Source organism: Larimichthys crocea, chromosome XXI, assembly GCF_000972845.2.
Source record: "Larimichthys crocea isolate SSNF chromosome XXI, L_crocea_2.0, whole genome shotgun sequence".
Taxonomy (NCBI): domain Eukaryota; kingdom Metazoa; phylum Chordata; class Actinopteri; family Sciaenidae; genus Larimichthys; species Larimichthys crocea.
Window position 1 is genome coordinate 20,068,687 of NC_040031.1, and position 19,931 is coordinate 20,088,617.

Here is a 19,931-nt window from a genome sequence, read left to right on the forward strand (position 1 = left end):
TTTACTTTCGTTGTTTTTTTCCCATGAAAAAGGTGACAAAAGAATGAATTAAGTCTCACGTGTCAATCTGCTGATGGGCTTAGACACTTCAGAAAACTTTGGTTTCTATACCATTATGCTAATTACCTCCCCAGGCTGGGCTCTTCATTGGCTGAGTCTCAGTCAATTTCATATTTCAGTCCTGACGTCAGGACGCCTATAAAACTAAGCAATGCTTTTTAACTCGTCGGCTGACTGATCCTCTAGAAAAAAAAAATCTATCAATCCTTGGGTGGAGTTTTTTTTTTTTTTTTCATTCTCCACAAAGCAACTATTTGCCCGGGACACGTACGTGAACCTCCTCAATTTGGCGCACTAATCCTAAAAGGAGCCATGAAGTGTTAAATGGTAGAAACAGAGAGAGCGGCGCTCAGACACCCGCACGCTGGGAGAGAGGGAGGAAACAGCGCTCCTCCAATGCGTCTGTGCAACACAGGCTGAAGAAAAAAAAAACTTATCGACTCGCAAAACCAAAACCTGCGCTGCGCAATTAGTGCGAGAAAATCCACTTTTTCCTTCGGTTTTGAAGAAAATAAATAAAGAAATCAAGCTGGCTCAGTGCGTGTCTCAGCAGCCCACTTTGACAGGTGCTCCTCACCCCCTTTGGAGGACTGTCAACAGCAAGAGGATGGCATCAGAGCTGGCAATGAGCAACTCCGACCTGCCCACCAGTCCCCTGGCCATGGAATATGTTAATGACTTCGATCTGATGAAGTTTGAAGTGAAAAAGGAGCCGGTGGAGCCCGATCGCAGCATCAGCCAGTGCAGCCGCCTGGTCGCCGGGGGATCCCTATCTTCCACCCCGATGAGCACGCCTTGCAGCTCGGTTCCCCCCTCTCCAAGCTTCTCGGCGCCCAGTCCGGGATCAGGGAGCGAACAGAAGGCTCACTTGGAGGATTTCTACTGGATGACCGGGTACCAACAGCAGTTGAACCCCGAGGCTCTGGGCTTTAGCCCGGAGGACGCCGTAGAGGCGCTGATCAGCAGCAGTCACCAGCTCCAGACCTTCGATGGCTATACCAGAGGGCAGCAGTACGGCGGCGCAGCCGGGGCAGGAGGCGCCATGGCCGGGGAGGAGATGGGATCAGCGGCCGCCGTGGTGTCCGCGGTTATCGCTGCAGCCGCAGCCCAGAATGGGACTCCCCACCACCACCACCACCACCATCACCACCACCACGCAGGGGCACACCATCCCTCCTCCGGGTCTCAGTCCGGCGGCGGCGCGGGGGGAAACCACCAACACTTGCGCTTGGAAGATCGGTTCTCGGACGAGCAGCTGGTGACCATGTCGGTGCGGGAATTGAACCGGCAGCTCCGGGGGGTCAGCAAGGAAGAGGTGATCCGTCTGAAACAGAAGAGGAGGACGCTAAAGAACAGAGGCTATGCCCAGTCCTGCCGGTACAAGCGGGTCCAGCAGCGGCACGTCCTGGAGGGAGAGAAGACGCAACTCATACAGCAGGTGGACCACCTCAAGCAGGAGATCTCCCGGCTGGCCAGGGAGAGGGACGCCTACAAGGAGAAATACGAGAAGCTGATCAGCACCGGCTTCAGAGAAAACGGAGGTTCCAGCAGCGACAACAACCCCTCATCTCCGGAGTTTTTCATGTGAGTCTCGGCGCTGAAAAGTTTTAATAACCGACCCTCACAAAGAAAGAGAAAAAAAAAAACTTTTAATTTGCGCGCAGCTAAGAAAATAGTTTGTGCGTGTCTGTGTTGAAGTTGTTTTGTTAGTTAAGGGGGAAAAAAAAGAGTTTTCCTCTTTTCTGTATTTCAGTATTTTGTTTCAGGTTGAGGATCTTGTTTGATTTTATCACTTTTTAAAGGATACATAAATTGGCCTGTTTAAATGACTCTGAATTAGAATTTCCAGAGACATTTTAAAAGGTTTCTTTCCAATTCGTGATGTCTGCGTTAAGACACACTGCATAAAATAACTTCACTGAGCAGATCCGCCCTTATAGCCTCATCCTTTCTGCGCCTCGTCCACCCTGTTCCCTTTCTACAATTTGTTTTCTGAAATTAAAACATTGCTCAGGCAGCAGCAGCTTTATTTTGATGTGAATGTATTTTTGTTTTTTGTGTTTGAAGTCAGTTTATTTTGATATGAATGATCTCATTTTCATATCATCCATCCTATTTGTCTTGTAGGGGTAAAAAAAAAACTGATTTACAGCAGACGTTTGGGGAAATTGGTGTCAGACTGTAACAGTTATGTGAAGCCATGCATGCTGGTCATGTACGGATTGTGTTTTTACTTTTTTTTTCTTTTTTCCTTATTTTTGTGAACTTGTGTATAATGGTTGTATTATATCATGACTGCATTGTTCAGCCTCATCATCTTTTGGGATTTATTTGTAAAACAAACAAACAAACAAAGTCACTTTGCTTCCATAAAAGTTCCCCGCGAACATGGACCCTTCGACATTTTATTTGGCTTCTTGGAGCCCGAGGGGGGGAAAGGGACATTGTGGAATAAAACCAACTTTGTACTCAATATTGATCTATCCTGACAGACAACATAGTATCAAGGTGAGCAGCATCAGAATATTTAGTAGAAACAATTCTCCTTTTTCCTGACAGATACACACTAAATAGATATTGCGATCAACAAGTGGGGCTGAAGATAAAAATGCTTTGAAAAGAACAGAAGCAGATTATGATGCATGTCCTGAAATAAATGATAAATAGGCTACTTTGTCACGCTAAATTGTTGCAACAAATGATCTATTCTTCGTTGTTAATGTGTTTTCCTTTCATTTAAGGAACTTAATTAAGTTTACCCAGAACCCTATGGGTGTTATTCGGTAAATAAACTGTGAACTGTTTGGAAATGGAATTTGGAAACTGATGTTCTCCCGGTGTTGTAGAATAATTAAGCAAAGCATCATGCAGCCATAGATCGTCTGTGATGCCCTGGATTTCTATACAGTAAAATGTATTGCCTGGACAGTACAGTTAACTCGCAGACATCGTGTTCACTCTTAAAAAATGGAATTTAATAAATATACCATTCATCAATAAACCTTCATGAATGGAAACAAATATATTCTCCTGAAAATGTTTATTATTTTTCTTCTTTATAGTTTTGCATGTTGTTTGTCACTGTGTCTTTGAGGCGACAGCACACACTCTTATCATCTTCTGCTGAGCTAAAGTGAAATATAAACAGAAGGAGAAAATGCCAATTACAAATGTAATTGAGATATCATGAACATCTGTTCATACACATCTGGTTTTGATTAAAGCGCGCTGCAGATGTTGCGCACAAGGCGCGTAATTATAACATCTCCAAGATCAAGCCCAGCTCTCCTGTATGTATTGAAGTCATTTTATATTTTGATTCATTTTCATCCTTTTCTTTTTATGGGGAAAAAAAGCGAATTATTTCAAAGTCTTTTTTTCTTTTGATGAGTTTTGTTTCTTGAAGAATAAAAGGGACGACGCTCTTCACCTGTTGCGTAATTAAGGACAGAAACTCTTTAATTTCGCTTAAAAACGTCGAGAAAATCAGACTCCTGTGCTTAGTATTTCTACTTTTTTAATTTTATGTTTGCCTCAGGGCCTAATAATTGTGCTGCAGGTGTCCTAGAAAAGGCTGAGTTAATGATTGATTTTAGAGTAAACTTGCACTTTTTACTGTCCACTTGTTGAATATTGTCTGTGGAAAGTTTCATTTAAAATCGACCGAAGACAAAGGTCAAGATGACAGAAAATGGTAAAAACACGATGAGGAAAATTTGCCTAAATTTAAAAAAAAAAAAAGAAAGAAAGAAATAAAAGAAAAGACTTCCTGCAAATAATCCCGTCTGAAAATAGACATTATACAAACAAACATTTAGTAATAATACTGTGGTGATATGGTTAAAATGTACTTATTTAAACTCTATAGACTAAATAGTCTTTTAGCCTGATAACATTTTCGCTATCATTGGAACACACGAGGTAATTTGGCAATCCTCTACTTTCGCTTCAGAGTATAGATCCTTTGTTTGACTCCTGACATAAAAATGCTGATAAGAGTAGAAAAGCCACAGGAGGCTCTTGCAGTAATTTGGTTTTGTGGCGACTGACAAGTCCAGCAGCCTATAACCTGCCTCTGCTCTGGACTGAATCTGGCCTGCAGAGTGTTTCTCGTCCTGAAAGCAGCCTGATCTCAGAACTCACTCTAAAGAGCAGCATGGTTGAGATAAAAGCTGCACAGGGTCTGGGTTGGGCTGCCATGCAAGGTCACCACAGTGCAATGCTGCTGGAAATCTGTGTGGTTATGTGTGTCTATGACTGTGTATGACTGTGTGTGTGTGTGTGTGTGTGTGTGTACAGAGGAGGGGTATTATCTTTTCCCACAGCAGGACCTTTGACAGTCTGAGTGCTTGCATGTTGTGTGTGTATGCATAAGTAAATGTATGTGTGTAGCTCATGGTAACTTTCAAATGCACCACAGCGGCGACATGTTTAAAAGCAGAGCTTGAAGATTGTACAGATTGTGTATTAGCTCTCACCTGTACAGTGGCATGCACACACACACACTCACTTGACTTGCTCATATTAGCTCCCATGGAAGCTCAGAGTGAGGGACAAGATGGGAGAGCATGATCCTCTCGGTGCCTGGAGGAATGATTTTCTGTGTGATTAAAAGTGAGTGAGAGACAGAGATAGAACAGGAGAGAGAGAGAAAGAGATGCTGGCTGCCTTCCTGCTCCTTTCAGATGATAAACGATCAGAGATGCGTCCTAGCTGAGAGGAGAGGGCCTTTTAGTGAGCATGTGTCCACTAATTTATGGTCCTCCTATCTGATTAGGTCAATATAGTGTGCTATTTAATTACATTTGTGTTATAACCTAGAACTGGAGATGCTATTCTTCTTTTGTGGCACCTCTTTTTTTTCTCTGAGTCAGATAGAATTAGTTGAATTTCCGCTGAAGTCTCAGGATTGTTGCTCGGGACGGTTTTACCTGGAACCTGCTTGTGCATGTGACGACAGGCGGTCTGCTCTGTGTAAAGGTTCATAGGTTTCCAGTGTTTCCGTTTCCGTTATTCAATGGGTACGAATGGTAAAGAGGAAAACTGCTGATCATCGTAAGGGTGTGGAAACTGTGTGGGATGCATTGTGCTCGTGTGGGTGTGTGTTTTGACTTCTACATACACGAAGGGGCAGGAGGATTCACTAGCACTGATTCACTTCCTGTGTTGAAGGAGGACAGAAGGCACAGGAAATAATATTTCAGTGCTTCCTCCTCATTTCTCAGCAAACTAAAAGATTCACTGCTTCTTTCTTTCTCTGTCTCTTGCTTCTTCTCTTTCATTTGTACACTATGAAAAAGTGTGCACACATAATATACAGACATACACACAGACACACCACATTATTAATCTTATCAGTATGAACTGTAATTCTATTCTCCGGCCCAGTATATTGACTTCTGCACAGTGATCATTTGCAGTCTGTCCAATGATTAGGTTATTAAAGATAATGTAGTTGTCTGCTGTCACAATATTGGACTCTCTCTTTCAGGTCAACTATGGGAAATCACTTTGAAATTTATCAGTATTGACATTTGAATCATCATCATGTACTCCGCTTTAATGCCTCAGAATTAAATAGGACAAAGGATGTGCACACTTTTTAGTGTCTATTTGTGTGAGTGCTCAATAACCAGCCAGCATTGTCTTTTATTTGACCTTGTGGTGGAAGGGTGTGTATGTATGCTTTAACTGAGTGCATTAAATCTATGAGAACGAGTCATTTTTACCATGATGCTTGCAGTTTTTTATGTCAATCAAAAGGAAATCTAAATAAATGCAATTAAAACAAACAAACAAACAAAAGACAATATAACCTAACTCGAAGGGCCAAAGGTGCCTAAAAATTAATGCGGCATTCATTTCTTTAGAGCTTAAGTTCCTCCAGAGGTTCCTCTTTTTGGATTTGTAACTTTTGCATTGGAATTGTTTGTTTCTTTATTATCAGTTGAGCAGTAAGTGAACCGTTTATTTACACCTCAAAAATATATACAATCCACTATGTCATCATTTTTTTCAAAAGCTGTCTATTATCATTTAATAAAAACAATTTCTTTTGTGTTACTAGAAATTGTTTTGTAACAATTGGAGTCACATATCTCATTTTGCAACACAACAGTTTCTTTTTTGTGTTTGTTCATTTTTCTTTTCTTCCCTGTGAGCGCCACCTTCCCCATGACAAACCCCCCCAAAGGGGTTAAAAACATATTTGCATTCAAAAGAGGAAACAATTTCAATCTCTTCCACTCAATCCGCATCTGCATCACTCCACGCGATAAACATTTACATTTAAAGTGATTTAAATCAGCTGCGTTTATGTTCCTCTGTGGTCCGTCCATCATCTAGACCTGCAGAGCCAGAGCTTCTCTCCCTCTGTCCCTCTCTCTCCCTCCCTCTCCCCCTCTGTCTTGCAGTGTCCTGAGTTATGTGTCATTTATTTGAAACCCTAATAATTTAACTTGTCCCTCTCCTGTCGCGGCTGTGCATGTGGTAAGAATGCAGCAGCTGTAAAGAAGGCTTGTGCTGCTGCTGCCTCTGTGTGTACATCTGTCTTTACATGGTGATTTTCTCCAGCAAATAGAAGCATGGGCAGAGTGGAAGTAATGTGATTGTCTGAATCCAATCCTATAGTCTTGTGCTGAATTGAGATTACTGTAAATGTGCATAGAGGCACATGTAATGATTTGTGTACGTCGCAGTAGAATTCATACACTGAATTTGCATTTGTCTGTATGAAGAGCTCTCCTCAGAATATATAACTAAAGGGCAATAGATGAAAGCTAATTATGATTTAATTATATGTGATCACAATATTCTGACTCACAGATAAACATAGCTAAGGCTGTGTTGATGTTTTCAACACTGAGTTGAGTTGCAGGGCACAGAGTCAGTGAAGTGGTGTGTTTTGGACCGCAGCGGACACGGTGGTGGTTTGGTTGGGTTGGGGGGGTGGTGGGGGGTTTGAAAACTGTGTGCATTATGTGTTTGTGTGTTTGTGTGCATGTTATATTAGTCTATGTGTGCGCATTTAAGTCTCCGCGTGCACAAGTTTGTGTTATGCAGGGTGGAGCTGGAGCTGAGCCCGATCCCTGTGTGTTTTACCTGCATCTCAATGAAGCGAGAGGTGATTTACCCTTCTACTGCAGTCAGTCTCTCTGTCTCTCTCTCTCTCTCTCTCTCTCTCTCTCTGTCTCTCAGCCAGTCAAACAGACATTGATCTCTTTGCCAGGCAAGGTGACCCACAGTGTTGTTCAGCTCTTCCAAAGTCTCCCCTCTGCCTTTCATTTGTACCTGGGAAAGGCCTTGACCCCACACACTGCTGCCATGTAGCAGCCCTCCACACGTGGAACCGACTTCCCTTGTATGAAGCCCAGACTGTGTGTGTGCTAGTTTAAGTTAGCACACAGAGTAGACACGTGTATGTACAGTGTATGTGTAAGTACAGTGTGTGGGAGTATGTATACGTGCTTGCATGTGTGAATGTGTTTGGCTCCGGTTGTGTTTATCAGGCTCAGTTTGTTTGTGTTCACCTATGGGTGCAGATTAATTTCTATTGAGCTGAAACGGTAAATTTCCAACAGAGTTTAGGTACACGAGAGGCTGGTGTGCCCAGAGCATTTTGCAGGTGACGGTAGACTTGTCTCTGCTGTAGGTCTGTTACTAGGAGCTTCTATGTAGCTGAATGGGTCAGAGTCCATTTGGCCACAGTGTGAATCGGATTACAGGGAAATGAATGGCTCTCATTGTTGCTAAAAGATGGATTGAGGGGCATTAATATACTTTCTTGCTCCTTCGCCTCATTTCTCTCTACTGAGGCCCGAGCGGAAGGTTTTTCAGGATGATTCGTCTCTTGGTTTTCAAATCAGATTTTCTTTATCCACAGTCGTCTCAGACATGAGTTCATATAATGCTCAAATGTGTGTGTATGTTGCGTTCACACACACAAATGTGTGAATACGCTGCTGACGGACATGCATTCTCCTGAATTAATGTAATAAAATCCTGAACTATTTAATCTATATTTTTGTTAAATTATTTTAAATAATGCACATAATGTTTTTTTTTATTGGAGGATAGTATAGTTATAATAATAATGCAATTCAGGTGTTTATCAAACATAATTGAACATAACATTATAAACTGAGATTTATTTCACATACTATACTTTTGATTGATTTTACTTTTGAAATACACTGCAGTGCAGATACGTGTGTCTGTTTGTGTGTTTGAATGTGTCCATCAGTATATAGAATGAGTGTATTTATGAGTTGTAGCGAAATTACAAAACAAATCTAAACCTTCCATTCAAATCTATTATAAAAGTTTGAATGATTAAATTTAGTTTTTGTGTTGCTTATTTGAGATTAGTGCAACCTGTCTCTTTATCTACAGCTCTGCTTCTACATGATATATGGTTATTTTGAATTGTTTAAACTGTTTGGCCAAAAAGTTTGTTTTAATTTTTAATATATAATTATTTTATTTCAGGATTGCCTGATAGCATTTCATGACTCAAATAGAAATTTTAGAAAAAAGTGTTTTATTCAGTTTTATTGGTTTTCTAAAAGGACTAATGTTCCTTTGTCCCCAATGATGCGTAACTTTATCATTCCTCTCTAGCGTGTCACTTTTCTTTAAATTCATGGTTCGTTTTGTAACCAAAAACCCATTATTTAACGTTCAAAGTATGTCGTGTACAGCAGAGTTTCCTGTGTTTTGGGATAAGAGTGTGGATTTTATAATAAATGTCTATTCTTGTTTTTGCAGGACATCACGAAAATTCCTCCATCTGTGATAGAGAGCTGTGACCTCTCTGTCCCCCCACCCGGGAGTCTGAGGTAACTTGTCCTGTTTGGTCTTTAATCTTCAACACTTGTTTACTTTATTCATTTAATACATTTACACAATGCTGAAATATTTAACATGAACACAAACTACATCAAAAAAAGTTTAGTGTCTGACGATCTTTCATATCACATTTAGTAAAATTCAGCACATGATGTTCACACTGAACCGCTATATAATGTCATGTTTGGTAATTGATTTTGGTGTAATTTAAATATTTTATAATATTTGTTTTATTTACATTTTCAAAATTTTGGATTTATCTACTAAAGGACTTTACCTCCTTTAATTTAATTTATGTATATACCCCAAAAAGTCCCACTTTATATTTATGAACACAACATCCAAGCAAAAATCTTGTGATATATTTCAGAGAACATAGAAAATATAATTACTGCACATTTTTAATCTTTAAAACTATTCTTTACATAAATTTTTTTTAATTCAAACTATTTGAATACAATCAGTCTTTACACAGTCACACAAACAGGAGCCTTAAAAATGTATCCCTGTAATATCTTGTATATTTTTACACTTTATATAAATGTGACATAAATGTGTATTATGCCTCAGACATGAAATGAGATTGCTGCATCTTTCTTCTGAGTGAAATCAAAACCACAAACAACTTGTTTGTATTGATCTCACTTAACAAGGAAGCACTCATTTGGGACAGCAGAAACCAGCGAGAGTTTCATTATTAGATTTTTTCTCACTTCATATTTAGCTGTATGACGATCAAATGCTCTCTTGATGTGTGTTGTGTGCGATGTTATGCATTTCTCTGTTTCGGGGCTGTGACAGTGCTGCTTGATTGACAGGAGGCTGACATGCGCAGTGCTCTTGGGATGAGGGTAAAACCTTTCTCCTGACCCTTTGACCTCCTTCACTCTCTCAGTTCTCTCTGCAGAGACAAACACTGTACATTTTTCTTTCTTTCTGGCTAACATGCAGATGGACGAATGGTGGGACTGCACAGGATGGCTGAGAATGATGGAGTGAGTGAAGGGAAAGCAAGGGCTAGGTTTTTTCACTCTCACAAGATGAAGGATGGATCTTAGGGAAAGTTAGGAAAGGAGTTAAGGGATTGAGGAAAAAGAAGACACCTGGATTTGAATCCAAGCATGCACACCAGGGTGAGAACAGAGAAGGAGGTGAGGAGGCGAATGAAGGGATGGTAGGAGGGCTCCTGGCCGTGAATGCAGACAGACAGGCAGGGTAACCAGAGGCAGGCGGTGACCTTCTCTGCTGCTAGAGGATCGAAGGCTTTATTTAAAGGCCTGGTCAATGCTGGGTGCTGCTGAGGTATCAGCCTTGCAGCCAGGCGACTCATCACCACTGTAATACAACTCTCTAACCCTAACCCCCCTCCCACACGCACACATACACGCGCGCACGTGCGCGCACACACACACACACACACACACACACACACACACACACACACACACACACACACAGACAGACAGGACAGGACACTCTCTGGACACCTCAGGTTTTACACTGTACAGTCGAGAGGCTGGACAGAGGAAACTACAGCATCAGCATCAGCTAATTTTACTGTGCAGCAGACAGTATACTCTACTTTCCTCATGTGCTCAGCATTGTGAAGCACATGCTTGTTTTGCCTTTGATATGCTCTCCATCACTGTCCTTTTTTTTTTTTTTTTTTTGAAATGTTGACTAATTATAAATGGACTGTATATAACATGCTTCTATATGTGATGGTGTTGATACAGTAAGGAAAGAGGTGAGAAAAGAGTTAATAAATGACAGGATGTAGGCTGCTAAGCTAGGACACCTGCATCTGTGTGTGTGTGTGTGTGTGTGTGTGAGAGTAGAGCACGTGTTTGTGCGCTTGTACGTGTGTGGCTGCAGCGGTAGGACACCTGCATGCTTCAGCACTTTCTGGCTGTCAGGAGCTCTGAGGTCACAGGCAGGGGAGTGGAGAGGGCACATTAGAGGAAGCTTCAGTGCCCCCACCCAACCAACCACCCACCCACCCAACACGCCTCCACGATGCCCCCCCCCCCCCACATGCACCTCCCACCATCCCAACCCCCATTTTTCCTTCTTCCTCCAGTTATCCCCCACCTTCCATCCCCCAACTCGTCTTCCCCTCGTGGTGACGGGGTGAGTCGGCCACTCAGGGGGAGGGAGGGGGGGGCAAGGTGCCTCTGTGGCTGACAGCAGGCAGGTCAGGTTTTTGTAGACACGGCAGAGGAGGAAGGACACATGCGTACATGCACGCAGACACATTAAGGTGCATGAATGTGTAAGAGAGAGGAACAAAAAGAGAATATATGTAAGGGTCTGCGTGGACATAAATATGGGCTGTGTACGTAAACACCACAAAAGCTTTTTCCATTAATCTGAAAGCTTCAGACGCAGCAATATAAATATCAATTGGGCAGATGATCAATAGTGATGTATATAATGATATCTGTTTTGGCTTGGTAATGCGCATCACATTGGTGAAGGGAATCAAACCGGAGCATTTTGAATTTCCCAGCAAATACTCTAATCTAATTATCGTTTCAATACAGTGAACAAAACCATATATCACAACGTCTGATACTGAAGCAAAATTCCACCATATGATTTCAGATGATAAACAGCAAATATCGATGTATCGCACACTTAATTTAAACATTGGATTGTCACTTATAAAACACTGCGGCTGCGTTGGGATCTTTTGTATTCTGCAGCGACAAGGATTTGCTCCATCCACAGTTTGGCACACTTCACTATCCATTTGCTGCCTGGGATATATATAACTACTAGCTGCTCAGTGTGAGACTCGTTACACTGTTACAGTCTTGATAGTGACACAGACGTCATACCTCACTCCAGAAAATCTAAATGGCAGGGAGGATATGAACAGGATGTACGCTCATTATTAAGCCTGGTCTAAAAAAGAGAAGTTGAATTGGGTTTGGATTAGAAATAACAAAAAGGGGGAAAAAAAGATTTCATTCTCTGCAGTTGTTAAGATACACAAACTGAACACAGAACAACTGTGTTTAGATTTGGATTGTTTTTAAAAATGCTTTTACTTTTATTACAACAGAACTGATGATACTTGAGGAGAAAGCTGCACCCCGGAGCCAAACCTCTAAACATCTTTTCAACTTATGTTAATATACAATTTTCTCTCAGTTATTTGAGCCTGGATTGTGTTGTTTTATTCAAACATAATTAGTTGTAAAGCTGTTACCACTCTCAGTGCATGTGTGTTTGTGTGCGAGTGAGCCTCAGAGCCACTGTTGTCCTCGGGTTGTGACTGTGTGTTCACAGCATGATTGAGAGAGGAACTTGTGATCAGCCGGAGGTTAGTGTGATATAATGTATTCCCCTGAATCACCGCAGCCAGGAGCCCAGGGCCTTCCTCTTGCCCGCAGCCTCCTTCTCCTTACACACACACACACACACAAACACACACACACTCCTTTCCTTGCTCTCCTAGCGTCACCATCCCCTCCTCTCACTTCCCTGCGGTGACTGCCCAATGCTTGCTGCTTAGCGTTGCACCCAGTGTCTAATTGAATTCCAACACTCCAGCGTTAGCTCCTGATGCTATAGAGACGTTAACACGGCACAATACTAACAATCCTCGGGACGTGTTTCAACACCCTGCTCCTAAAGAGAAAATTAGTGCTAAGCTCACTCTGACAGCACATGATTTATTCAAAGCTCCAAACTATGTCTTCTGTATCCCCTAAAGGATCGTCTTTTATAGCCATGAGCGAATCAGCACTTCATATACACACATGCAGAACATGCAGAATATGTATTGTGACCGCGCAATTGGCGGAAAGAATGTGTGTTTCCACTCGCTTCTCATGCTTCTACTTGAGTGTTTCTCTTGTCCCTTATATAAATGTGTCTGCTGGTCTCTCTGCATCCATATTGTTGGCGATGCCGTCCATCCCCTCTTCCTGACACCCTCACTTTTATTCCCTGGCTCTCAAACACTAGCTCTGGGCTTTAATGGCACATATTTCCTGGGCCCGGCTGAAACGGGATGCATCTTCTCCTTGTTAGCTTGATAAATAACCTGGCTGCTGGGAAAGTGCTGAATTTTAGCTTTCAGCCTCTATTTTCTGCTGGATGACATTAATTTTAAGTGCTGAGAAGGAGCTAACTAATACAGACAAATAAATAAGGAGGAGGAAGGGAAGGTGAAGAGGTGTCGGAGTCACTCTACTGTCCCTCCCCCCTGTTACCTTTTTATACACAAGCATTCATATATGCAATATGCAAACCTGCAAAAAATATATACAATACACAAGCACAAGCACGCACCCACTCTTCATTTCTCAATAGATGCTCCTGTTGTTGTCCAAACTGTGGAATCGTCTTCTCCCATTATAAGTGCAACTCCTACAGAGGTCAAATGTTTAACACGTAGCAGGTAGACAGACAGTCTGTCAGGTAGACAGTAAGATTGGCTCCACATGCTTCTCTATCTACTGTCTGCGTCTGTCCCTCTTACCGTCTCATTCTGTTTTCCTGAATGCGTTTCATTCGAAAAAGTGATTAGTGGGGCAGTGTTTATGTGCACAGCTTTACTGATACATTTTTATTAATTTGAGTGTATAGAGACAACAAAACAGATAAGGTTTAAGTCTACGTAGCTCATTGTAGGTTGTAATTTAGACATTAATTATTGTTGCTGAGAAGACAAGAAAAAGGTTTTTTTTTTCAGGTTAACCACTTATATTAAAGTGTGTTTAAACAGGGTGAATGAAGGTTAAATTAGATTATTTTTATATCTCTGTTTGTCTGTGCTGTATTTGTGTGCAGGTAGCGTAATTGCCTGTGTATGTGCTGCGACATCCTGAGAGCAGGTTCATCTCCAGCATGTTTTTCATAACCATTCGGAAAAAGATTCTCTCTTTTTGTAGTCAAAATCTGACTCTAAGCTTCATCATCGGTATGATTTGACTTGCTGCTGAGGAGCAAAATAGAATAAAATGTTTGTAATACAAGATTCAAGAAATATCAGCTTTAATTTTCTTTACTTTTTTTTATTTATTTATTTTTTGTTTTTTTAATTTTATTTTCCTTTCCCCCCCTGTTTTACAATTTTAAAGCCACAAAACCCAGGACGACTTTACATTTAGAAAAAGCATTTGTCACATGACAGCAGCAAAAGCACAGCAATAAACATGTTTTACTGCCAGCCCATAAACAAAGAACACGAGGATGTCGACAGGACATACAGAGCACTACTGATGATGTGAATCTACTCAACACAACATCCAAAATTAAACTTAAATGTATGTTGCATGTCACTACACACACATCATTGATATGTTTTTTAAATGCTTTTGTTCGGTCTCTTAACATCAAACAGGTAAACTGATCCTGGATACACATTCAGTATTTTTTTTTTTTTTCAAATCCATGCAAGCCGCACACACACACACACACACACACACACACACTCACCTCTGTTGTGTATAACACAACACAATGAAGTGGCTTTGGCTGAGACACCTCATACATTATTTTAACAATGTATAGCGCTGTGAATAAAAAGGTCAGTGGTTGAGAACTGGCTCCATGAAACAATAAGATGCATGAACTGAGCACTGCAGGCCCTTCAGTCAGCAGCCTGCTGCTGAACACATGTGAGCTGGAGTGATAGATTCTACTGTAGCATGTGTGTACATGTGTGTGCGTTTATGGGGCACCCTTATGAAGCACCTTATAACAATAGATTTACTTGGTCTATCATTATTGATTGTACATTTTTTTCCCCCTCTTTGCCCTTTGCCTCACTTTGATAAATGTATTTTTATTATGATAACATTTTGCTTTTAAAGCACATCGTGAGCTGAGATTTTGTTTTTAAAGCGATGCTTTTATTAGACAGTTCTATTTCTGTCAGTATCCGAATACACTTGCCTCGCTCTGCAGATGCGTTGCAAGCAATGCGTCTTTCTGTTTGCAAAGCAGGGTTTAATTTTCAGGGTGTATTTATCACACGCTGTCATGTTGCGGTCACATGACCACATGAACCACTGCCAGCAATTAAGGCTGATAAATCACTCATTTACAGGAAGAGAAGGAGGGACGGAGTGGGGAAAAGGGAAACGAGAGAGTGATAAGAGAGAGGGAGAGGAATAATGAATAGCCTGTACCCCTTCAAAGATATTTTATTCTTTCATTTTTTTTAAAACCGTGATGTTGAATGTTATTGTGTTTGGGCAGTGTAGTATGAACTGTTGCCAGTGAGGCTCATTGACTCCTACAGGCAGAGACAAAGAGACAGATGGTAGTCGTTTGTGTGGTTTACTGTGATTGTGACCTGACTGCACCACTTTATTTACTGTTGGAGGTGTGTGTGTGTGTGTGTGTGTGTGCGTGCGTGTGTGCGTGCGTGTGTTTGTGTTCATGTGGGCAGCTGAGTGCACGTCTGCACAAGCAAACGCATTTGTGTCATGACAGAGAAAAAGATGCAGAGACCATACGTACACAACTGTCACTTTTCTCTCTCTCTTGGGTTCCCGCTGATGGATTTCCTCTCACTCTAAACAGGAGAGCAAACACACTGATGGCTCTGCATGCAGCTATTCCAGAAACCAAACAATGCTGGAATTTAACTACAGTATCCTTTATTTTTGTCAGTTTTGTAGATGGATATATTGGTGAAAAGCAGACTTTGTTTTTCTTGTCTTTCTGACCTTCTTGCATAGAAATTGAGACATAGCATATAGCTGCGAGCTTTAGTTGCTGACACAAGTCTTAGAAAGCTCCTGGGTTGTGCACGGGATCTAACCTGTGCGGCGTCTGTATAAGTTACATCAGAATGTGTGTTTCAGCAGCTTAGGTCAGTGCTCTGCAGAGTCTCAGCCTGCCCACTCACTTGAAAAGGCTGATTAAAGATTCATGACAAAAAAAGAAGAAAAAAGAAAACAGCCTGCTTGTAATGGGCTGAAAGAAGACGAGGAGAGAAGAAGACGAGAGGAGTGGAAAGGAGACGAGCTGGGTTTTTTTTTCCCCCGACAGCCTGAACTCTCATTCACTAAAGACAGCGGTCACTAACTGACTAAATGTGTCTTTACAAAGAGATCACTGAAGGAAGTTGAGTCAGTCAGGTTTCCTGCTGTAGAAGGAACATGATAACAAAAGATCAGGAATCAGCTCTTACTCTGTAGGTGTTGTTCAAAGAGTTATTATATTTTATTTTCTAATTGCTGACATCTACTGTGCAGAACAACATTTCATAGTATGTATGTGTGTGTGTGTGTGTGTGTGTGTGTGTGTGTGTGTGTTTGTATTTGTGTGTGTATAAGTGCTGTATTGAGCAGAGGCAGGACCCTGCTGTCTGTATGTACAGCCTGCGACTGGAGCAGCTATTCTGGGGAGAGAAATAAATTGTGTACACATTAACTGCACTAGAATACAAAGTCAACTCTGTGACTGTGTGTTTTGTGTGGTATGTGAAGTATTGCTAAAGACTGCCTAGCATGGGATAACCTCTCATTTTTCCAGAGGAGGGGACACACAGTGTGTGTCTCCACATTCTCTCTGATCTTTGCTGGCTTCTTGCTTTCTAGTAACATCAGTTAGCCTTGTAAAATGTTTGTATTTTATTTTTTGCCTTGTTATTTTATGGTCAGTAAAGTCACAGAAAACAAGTATTCAATTTTTTTTTATGACTGGAGTTTTATTATTTATTATTTCTCATAATACAATGTAACAGATGGAAGTAGTTGTGTATGAGTTTGTGCAGTGAATTTATTTTAATTTACACCCTGAAGAAGCTACCACCATCCATTTTTTTTTCTATACATAAGTGATGTAAGAAAGGTGCTGCAACGCCTTCGTCTCCCTCTTTCTCATCTGTGCTGGTTCAAGGTTGATATACATACAGGGACAGAAGAGGGGGAGAGAGAGAGGAGACACCAGGGAAAGAGCAGCAAACAGGGGAGAGGGGCATCGACCTGCACACTATGTGTGGACATAATGTCCTGCCTATACAAGATGAGGGGGGAAAGGGGCGACGTGGGCTACACGTTCACCTTCTTTTAGTCTCTTTCTCATTTTCAAACACGCATGAACTTTTCAAAAGTGGCAGCGAACTTGTTACAAGAAATAGTTATTTTTACGTACAAGAGGCCTAAAGCATCAGACTGTAACACTGCATGTTTTTGAAGTATGATAATTGTCACAAAATACAACCCACCTTTATTCACTCAGGGTAATAAATCACGCACAAGGATGCTTGAATATATTGTTGATCATCCATTTAATGTCACACTGCGGTACTTGTGTGAACACTGAATTTGGCCACAGGCTTCGTTAGGTCTGACATCCGTTACTTACACAGCAGATACATTAAATAGACTGGGTCAAATAAAAGATTACACAGCAGGTGCAGTGAATAGATTATTGATAACACAAAGTCCATAAAGGACTGTGATCTCTAATTACACCATCAGTTCTTTAGTGTGGAAACAGCAAAAACCTGATACAAAGTTATATTTCCAAATTACGAAATGATCACTCTGAAGATGTTTCAAACATGTCATAATTTCAATTGGGAGAAATGCTCTTTTAAAATGTCTGATGTGCAGTTTGGTGGTGCTGATAGGAGCACCACAGTGTTCTGTACTGTATATTTTATGTGGCTTTATCTCGAGTGAATTAAAGGGCCTGTAAAAAGTGGAATGTTATTAGCGTCAGACCACCTGGGGTGAACATCTGCAGCCTCAAACTGCAGACCCAACATACATCACTGTTTCTCTTCTCGCTATTAACTGTCACACACACACTCACTCACACACACACACACACACACACACACACACACACATATGGCTCAGCTGCATCCATCTTTTGCATGTCTCTTGTCTTATTGACATATGCGCAGTTGTGCGTTCCTGCAGGGGGGGTGAGCTGGTTATTAAAGACGCCACAAGGTTGCAGGTCAAGTACAGGTTTTGCTCTTTTGGCCAGTCAGAGTTCAAAGGTCAGCAGGTTAGTGTCGGAGGCCAGGATGATCACAGAGCAGCTCACCAGTAATCCACCAGCGGTTTAAAAATCAAAGTTCAGGGTGATATGTGGAGTTTTAAATTCCTCCTATGCGTTATTCTGCTGAGTTTTGCATGAAACCTTTTTATTTGTTTATCGTATTTTTCACTCCTACAGTAACTACTCTCCTTTGAATAATTAGATGTTCTTTTCATGTTCTATTAGGACTGTTTTTCCACACGTCTCTGCTTTAACACTATTTTTTCATCTTCAAAGTGAAAGCTAAAATAGGGCGATCATTGCAATTTAATTACTACAAATCCCTTTGTGAATTTGCTCTTGTGTTTGTTTACATGCATAGATTTGCCGGCTTCTGCATTTTTTTTTTTTTTTACTTTTTTTTGTGTGTGTATGTGTGTGTGTATGATTCAGTGGATATGTTTACTTTCTTGTGTTGCTCTCTATATGCTTTCTTATTTATAGTGTGTGTGTGTGTGTGTGTTAATGAAGTTGCAGTGGGGTTTATTTAAATAGATAAGATGGTGTTTTATTCCCAATCAGAGGAATCTCCTGTCGCATCTCTGTCTCTTCATAATAACCCCCAGCATTGCTCCACATCCCCCTGACACACACACACACACACAGTATTGCAGACACTGCAATTTTTCTCGCTCTCTCAGGGGTGTGAGGCTTTGATAAATGAAAATAAATACTTTTTCTTCATACAAGAAACAGAAGGGGGGAGAAGAAAATGGCAGAAATGACAGGAGGTCTCTGACAGTTTGATGCTTCAATACAATCAAATATATGACAAAAACACACCTTTTAAAAAAATGTGTGTGTGTGTGTGTTTGGATGTGTGTGTAACTTAGTGCTAAAACACAGGTACATCCTCAGTCATTGTTGGGAATAAGAGTGAGGAAGCCCATGAGTTGAAGAGAGGGGCGATAGAGGCCTGCAGGTTGACATGTTAACTGAGTTACAGTGTGAGAAAGAAAAAAAAAACACAGCACATCGTATGATTTAGAGGAAACAGGTTCTCCTCCCTCATCCGTCTGTTTCTGTGACTGCAAGGTCACGTAGACGCCTGCCTCTCTCTCCCTCTACACCTTTGTTTCCCTGTGCTCCTCCAGACCTCATTTCATTCAACACTCCCAAACCTCCGACAGCTCCATAACTATAACTCTCTCCTCCCTGTCCTCTCCTCCTCTCTTCTCTTCATCCACAGCTAAATGACTCTGTCAGAAATAAAGAGTACTTATCTTATCTACTGCCTCCACTCTGCTGTCTCTACCCCCGTCGACGTCACACACAAAATACACACACAAAGAAAAAAACAACAACTTATGGCTAAATTGTAATGGCAACAAACAAACAGACACATTACAGGCTTATATCTTTTATTTTTATTATTACAGTCATAATTATTTTTCTAACCCATAACCAAAACCTTTTTATTTTTTCTCGTCTGTGTCGTAATTATTCCTCTCAGATGGAAGATTAAGTCTTGTTCAACAACATTTCAGCTTGTTGTACTGACTCAGTCTTCAACCACCTGCCACAGAGATAGACATACCAGCCCACAGTGTCGCACACAGACAGGTAGGCGGAGGCTTGACAGAGGACAGCTGTCCACTTATTCTTATTCCCCCCACCCCACTCTTCCTCCACTTTCACGTCTTCCGCTCCTGTCATCCCCTTCTTCTCTCCTCCCTGCGGTGTGGAGGAAAGAGAGGGATCTACAGCTATCTGCAGCCAGCGGAGGGCTTACTGTGTGTTTTTGTCTTTGTGTGTGTGTGTGTGTGTGTGTTTATATGTGTGTGTGTGTGTAAGTGAGCCACCTACCAGGCACTCAGCAGGGGGCCACAGAGGGATGAGAGGAAAGAAAGAAGGATGAGGCGGTGGGAAGTGAGTGTGATTGGGATAAAACTCCCAACAAGAAAAAACACACAGTAACCAGCTACATACACACACATATCCCCCCGCCACACACACACTCATACATGCTCCAGCAATCTGCTAGGTCTCCCTGAACACTCCAT

General features: G+C 41.4%; 1 protein-coding gene across 1 annotated transcript in view; it reads left to right on the top strand.

The window, feature by feature from the left end:
• Window positions 1–292: 292 nt before the first annotated feature.
• LOC104940469 (transcription factor Maf) overlaps window positions 293–19,931 on the top strand; it is a 44,600-nt gene continuing 24,961 nt past the window's right edge. Inside the window, exons 1-2 of the mRNA XM_010757081.3 lie at window positions 293–1,644; window positions 8,827–8,897. Coding sequence (XP_010755383.1) covers window positions 668–1,644; window positions 8,827–8,854 — 1,005 coding nt within the window. The 5' untranslated portion in view covers window positions 293–667 and the 3' untranslated portion in view covers window positions 8,855–8,897. The remainder of the gene's footprint in view (window positions 1,645–8,826; window positions 8,898–19,931) is intronic.